At 40.8% G+C, this 7105-nt stretch overlaps 1 protein-coding gene across 1 annotated transcript in view; it reads left to right on the plus strand.

Annotated features, from left to right (window-relative positions):
• COPS3 (COP9 signalosome subunit 3) overlaps positions 1 to 2254 on the plus strand; it is a 28512-nt gene extending 26258 nt beyond the window's left edge. The window contains exons 11-12 of the mRNA XM_032431884.1: positions 810 to 890; positions 1191 to 2254. Of these exons, the coding sequence (XP_032287775.1) occupies positions 810 to 890; positions 1191 to 1244 (135 nt within the window). The 3' untranslated portion in view covers positions 1245 to 2254. The remainder of the gene's footprint in view (positions 1 to 809; positions 891 to 1190) is intronic.
• Positions 2255 to 7105: the final 4851 nt, after the last annotated feature.

Raw genomic sequence — 7105 nt, forward strand, 5'->3', positions numbered from 1 at the left:
AAAACAGTCATTGCTTCAACCTCTCCCAGACTGTATGGTTATAACAAGTAAGTGGTGGGCTGGATTTCCCATCAGCTCACCAGAGCCTAGTTTAGCTACTAAAACACTTCAGGGTCTTACAGTTGGTACAGTTTTATTCACACCCAACCACCATTTATAACGTAGAGCCTCATTTCTGCAGGAGGAGTGGGAGGCAGCGGGGCGGCTGGGGGAGGAAGGCCGTCCCTCGGTTCCCTGTCGGGCAGTAGCCAGGGACCGGAGCGGGGTCCCCTTTGCAGCTTCTGAGGTCACGCTGCTCTGAGTACCCCTCTGGGTTCAAGACATGAGTTGGGATTGTGTGGGCAGTCTGTGTTCCTTACCTCAGACATTAAATCTCAGAAGCCTAAAAGCAATGCAGAGTAACATAGGATACTTTCACACTCCCTTTTTTGCAGTTTAAAATCCAGAAACCCATGAAAACTGGAGGTTTTTGGTAACTCAGTGTGATGGTGAATTTCACCCAAAATGATGTATGGTCTTTATCCCGCTTAGGGTGCTTATTTTTAGGTTTCACTGCAAAGGATATTAATGTGTTTGATTATGGGGAGCTGCCCTAGATCCTGCTGGGTTGTTAGTTAATTTACAGTACTTGTACTCTGTTAATTTTCTGCATTCAAAAAATTCTGATTCCAAAACCTGTGTAGCCCCAGGTGTTTCAGATCATGGGATTGTGAACCTATAGCACCCATATTAATACTCTAGGTTAAAAAGGAGGTAAATTGACCTAAACTCACTTTCTAATAACCCCCTTCAAACGTGTCTATCACCAGATGCTGAAGTGCATAGAGCTGGATGAACGACTGAAGGCCATGGACCAGGAGATCACAGTGAACCCCCAGTTTGTACAAAAGGTGATTAGGGTTCCCTTTATTAACTAGAAGTGGCCTGGATAGAAAAGGAGAGGTTATTTCCTCATCAGGAATGTGAGCTTGATTTGAGATTAAATGTTTAGTTGCCCCAGGTTCTTGAAAATCTTTGTCACTGAGTTCACATTTTCAAACTACAGTCTGGAAGTATGCAAACTACAGCCTCTCCACTTGTATACAGGGTGACTGTCCTTGGGAAGGGATGGGGTGTGCTTGCTTGGGGCTGGTGGGAAACCTTTGGCAACAGCAAACATAAATAGATGGTCTCACTTTTCTTCTTTACAGAGCATGGGATCACAAGAAGATGATTCTGGAAACAAACCATCTAGTTACTCTTGAAACTAACATCCATCCTGAGTTAGATGAGAGAAATTTATCACCTTGGCCAGTGGCAAGTGTTAGGAGGGCAGCAGGGAAGACCAAGCCTGTTTGACCTGGACATTAAGAGATTACATTTTGTTTTGACATCTTCAGTCCTATGTGCTTTAAGAAAACCATTCTCTGCCAAGAAAGGAAAAAAAAATTCAAACTTTAAAGTCTGTTGTGGATTTATTTATCCTCAGATTAATGTTGTTATTGCATTAAATCTACCTTTTTGTTTTAAATTACTTGAACATTGATGTGTCTTCTGTATCACTTTTTCCCCCCTCTGAAGAGTTTTTAAAGGATATATTCATTGTGAACAGAAATCGTTAAACTTCAGGAATTTTTGGAAGATTTCAGTCTAAAGTTTGATATTGGTTGCCTTTAAAGAGGAAAAAAAAAGTCTGGGAGAGTTCATAACGCAGAAGCTAAATCTTTATAAATAGAATTAACATGCATTTTAGTGACAGTATGAACTGTGAGTTCAAGAGATGCTGTTGCACTCTTTCTAACCTGTGGTGTGTGCTACACTCTTTTGTAGTCTTGGGAATGGGCTTTTTTTAGGAGACCAGTGCCAGACTTTCCCACATTTTCTTCCAGAAGCATTTTCAGTTAAGCTACATGGCTGCATTTTGATTATTATGTTCGGGGTCTCTCAACAGAAGTCTGAGATGTGTCTGATGAGGACTCACCGATTAAGCTGGGGAATGGTGCGGGGTCTTTGTAAAGTGTGATAAGATTAAATTAGATTTAGTCTTTGAAACTCTCTCTCTTGCTAGCAGCATTCACTTTTTAAAATGTGTCAACTTGTATAGCCAGTCACATTTTCATTATTTACAGAAAGAAACTGACACCTCATGAGTCATGTGAAAAGTTGCCCCTAATAGGCTTTGGGGGTCATATGGTCTGGGGCGTCACCTACTCTACTTTGCTGCTCAGAAGTAGTCACGGACGGTGAGCTCTAATAGAGCAGATACAAAAATAGGCGGAGGGCTGGATTTGCCCCTTCATCAAAACCCTCAAATTCCCTGGGCGCCTGGGTGGCTCAGTTGGTTAAGCGACTGCCTTCGGCTCAGGTCATGATCCTGGAGTCCCTGGATCGAGTCCCGCATCGGGCTCCCTGCTCGGCAGGGAGTCTGCTTCTCCCTCTGACCCTCCCCCCTCTCATGTGCTCTCTCTCATTCTCTCTCTCTCAAATAAATAAATAAAATCTTTAAAAAAAAAAAAAAAAAAAACCCTCAAATTCCCTAGCTCAAATTAGTGCTGCTTGTGGGCTGCGTCATTCCCACTTATGTTTACATGGACCTATACTTAGGAAAGAGAAAATATTTCATAGAAATTTTCCTTTTATCAGGATAGTGAATTACAGACTTTTTTTTTTTTAAACAAATTGGACAACTTTATGATTTACCGGGATCTAAATTAAAATCACCTAAAATGTGTTTGAGAATCCTAGTAGCTGCCAGTCATGGTGACTTTAAGAATAATTCTCTTGTGCACTTCTAATGCAGTGGTCACGATTCATTTTTCCTGCAATGACTTCATTAAAACCCCACCATTAGCGAACCACACATCCTTGCCCCTCCTGTCTCAGTGTGTCTCTCGGCTTCACACCCACCTTAACGTATTTTCTGATTCAGGGGCTAGAACTCTGCACACCGTATCTCTTTTGCCAACAAGAGGCAGACTGGAAGGCTAGGGAGGAAAAAACGACGGGCTCTCCGCTGTCCGCTTCCCGTTAAAGAGTAAAACCCCACTCTTTGCCCTTAACAAGGATGGTTCGGCTCAGCAGTGAGGCCCTGGTTGTGTTTCCCGTGCTCATAGAACTAGCCTCTTCATACCTGCTGAGAGATGCCGACCTCAGAAGGTGGGCCTCCCTCACCTGCCCACGTAGCTTGGGGACCCAGTTCTACTGGGTACTTCCCACCTCCTAAATTCTGTTAATGCTAACCTCTTCCCCTTGTCCCCCAAGTCCTCTACTTCCTGCGGTATCTACCTCGGTGAGACATGGTCCCCCTGCTTGTCTAACACCCGGTTAATGCATCTATTAAATTATTTCTGTTAAAGAAACTGGTGAGTGGTTTCTCTCTTTTTTTTTTTTTAAAGATTTTATTTATTTATTTGAGACAGAGAGAATGAGAGAGAGAGAGAGAGAGCACATGAGAGGGGGGAGGGTCAGAGGGAGAAGCAGGCTCCCAGCCAACCAGGGAGCCCGATGCGGGACTCGATCCAGGGACTCCAGGATCATGACCTGAGCCGAAGGCAGTCGCCGAACCAACTGAGCCACCCAGGCACCCCTGAGTGGTTTCTCTCCTGACAGGAGTTCTGAAAATCTTGGATCAAGGAGTTGAGAGAATAGAAGACCTCACACATGAGGCCTTTGGAAAATAGGTCATCTGCCTATGCCTGTGTCTTGTTTTTGAATAGTTATTAGAATCTGCTGAATAGTTAAGATACCCTTAGCTGTCCCTCTGAGTTAATTCACAGCAGCAAATTCCTTTGTGAACAAGTTTACTTAGGAATACTTGTTGTGTTTTTGATGGCACCAGAAAATGGTGAGTTTGTGCCCGGGGAATTAAGGCAGTTTCTGAGGTCCAGGGATGTAGCCTTCGGTTGGTGTTCATTGGTGGACCTACCAGTTTTCTGAGGACTTTACAAGTCCATCTTTTCATGGTAATATCAAATGTTAATAAATACTCTGGATTAATGAGAACAATTGCCCTCAGATGTCGGTACTTGCCTTATGTATTTATGTTTCTTTTTTTTTTTCTAAGACTTTATTTATCTGACAGAGAGAGACACAGCAAGAGAGGGAACACAAGCAGGGGAGTGGGAGAGGGAGAAGCAGACCTCCCGCCAAGCAGGGAGCCTGATGCGGGGCTCGATCCCAGGACCCTGGGATCCTGACCTGAGCTGAAGGCAGACACTTAACAACTGAGCCACCCAGGCACCCCTGTATTTATGTTTCTATTTCTACTGGTACCAAGTAAACCACCCAAAGGGACTAGGTTTAACTTTTTATATAGACTTTCTTAAATGTGTATGCTTGATCCGAATGATCTCTAATTTGGGATATATTAGTATAAGGTATTATTTAAAGAAATACCTGGTTGCATGTTTTTGAAATGGTAGGAGATGTTTTCTGAGCCCAAGAATGGTACCAATGGGCAATAAAGCAGTGGGATTTGTGGGATTTTTCTGCCTTGTATGGATGGCACCTCCTTTGTTTAGTAAATTAAAATCCTAAACAAAGCTAGGCGATAGAGCAGTACTCTAAAAGGTGCCTTAATAACAGAGTGATGCCTGGTAATCTAATCAGGGACAAATACTTTTCTAACAAACAATTTGGCAGAGGGGAAACCCAAGTCTTGGGTTTTTAGGTGCTGAACTGTTGGTGTTCATTGGTGGTCCTACTTTATTCAAGTTCCCTCCTCAAGTTATGCCAATGGTCAGTTGTATTCTAATTCTTTCCCCCCCCCCCCCCCGCTTGCTTTTCAAAGATGCAGTTTGGGCTTTCTAAGTGCTAAGTTTCTGGGGTGCAACTTGAAATGGTAACCAATTTGTAGAAGAAAACATTATTTGCACATAAGTCTGAGCAGTTGCAAAAGGCTCAGAGAAAATAAATGTCTGGGTAAATCAGATTATTGTGAAAAGGAAAAATCAGTGGTACCCTTTATAGGCAGTCGAATTAGTGATGGTAAACAAAGAAAAAAATCCTATCTGCATCCTTTCCTAAAATCAGAAGTTGAGACCAGAGAACTTCTGCTAATTGTAAAAGGCATTTGACAAGCCTGAATCCATATGATGTGGTAAAGTTTATTATTAGATGTGAAGAAAGCACTTGGTATTTAATATTTAACGTAAAAGGCATTTGACAAGCCTGAATCCATATGACGTGGTAAAGTTTATTATTAGATGTGAATAAAGCACTTGGTATTTAATATTTAACAAGCAACTAGTATTAAATTAAAACACCAAAAGCCTTTCAGTTGAATTCTAACTGGGAGGAGAGGGCTAATTTTTAAAAGCTTTCTGAACGTGCTATGATTAAAAAAAAAAAAAAAAAAAACTAACTAAAATAACACTAGAAGCTTTTCTTTTTTTTTTTTTTTTAAGTAGGCTCCACACCCAACATAGGGCTTGAATTCATGATCCCGAGATCAAGAGTCACATGCTCTACTAACTGAGCCAGCCAGGCACCCCACCAGAGGCTTTTCTTTAAGAGAAGATATTAAACTACTAATAGTCCTTGCAACTAGCTGGACACCTTATATGCAGAGTTAATTGTCTAATAACCTAAAACTTCACACCGACTTAGAGGTTGTGCATGAAATCCACCTCCTGAACCCACTATTTGCTATCTTTCAGCAGCCGGACAGACCCCCAAACTTAAACACATCAAAAAAACACATGTTATTTTGGATGATGGAAGAAAGGAAAGCTTAGATTATTATTTTTATAACCAGGAATCTACTGTAGTACCCTTAAAATAATGAGATGTGATTAAATATATTAGATCCAATTGCTCACAAATGAAACATACCTCTCCCTCCTGAAACTGAAAACTGATGCAGGGACATGGTGGTTTGACTCAGAGATAAAGCCCATCTGTATTCCTCAGCTATGTAAGACTGCACGTCTTACATAGATACATCTAAAAACCTCTCTGAGGAATTTTCCAAGGAGACTTGACTTGACTTGGCTCCATGGTCTTAGCAACTCGTGTCCCTGAAGCATTCCGTCCGTCTGAATGATGAGCTGTCAATACCTAGTCAATCAAACCTCTTGCTTAGTAGTAGGAAGTCAGAAAAGCATCAAGCAATCTTTAATTCTGATTGGGCCCATTTCACTGGTGGAAAAAACATGTTCTGGACTGTAAATGCCAGGCAGTGTGGTACATACAATACTTTTGGTAACTCATAAAATTCTTATTACAGCATACAAGCTTTGAGTTTAGCATGGTATTTCATTTGGTTGAAATTGCATTATTATAATACATTTATATATTAATAACTGGCGTTTTTGCTGGTTTTGCTTTCTCACTGATGATGTGGGCTACATTTTCTGACTTCTAAGATGTCTGTCATTGAATGTCCTTGAAGGTTTATACTGTGTGAGAACCCAGTGTAATTAACCTTTGGCACAATTCACTGATGCAAGGAATTGGCATGTAGTTGTTACTTTTAAACAGATTATTTATAGGTTTGAGAAAGCACCTCCAAAAGAGGAGGTGGCTGAAGCCAGTGGTGCTGGAAAGGGTATTTAATGTCATAGATGGAGTCCAGCTGTAGTTAAATGCACATTGAGTTGTACTGAAAATGGCAGTGGTTGAATAAACCATCTTTCACTTGGGACCTTCATTAGCCTATCATCATGGAAATAAGGTTGTGCCCTCCACTAAGAAACTGAGGACATTAATTCCTCAAATCAGTTACAAGACAGGAACAAATATTTTTTTTCTTGGCCTAAAACCTGTCTAACCAATGTTAGTTTCAAGAACAGCTACCAGTAAGAGAAAAATGGGAAAAAAGGCTTACCAAAAGAAAAAAGAAAAAAAGAAAAGAAAAGAAAAGAAAAGAAACAAAATGGGAAAAGAAAAAGGGAAACAAAACGAAACAAAAACATCTTCCTGGCCTCTTGATTGAAACAGTAGAATATGCAAGCAGATTTAAAAATATATATATTCATCTCCTTGTGAAGTGAAAATAGTCATGGTTATTGAAATTTTTGGAAAGTTTTGTGAATTACTTAGTGTGGAAGTCAATTAAGCAGATTTGTATTTAGCATTGCTGCTGTGGTCATTTTCAGGGTGAATCCTGTTCATTTGACAAATGTTG

Source organism: Phoca vitulina, unplaced genomic scaffold (assembly GCF_004348235.1).
Source record: "Phoca vitulina isolate PV1807 unplaced genomic scaffold, GSC_HSeal_1.0 scaffold47, whole genome shotgun sequence".
Lineage (NCBI taxonomy): Eukaryota > Metazoa > Chordata > Mammalia > Carnivora > Phocidae > Phoca > Phoca vitulina.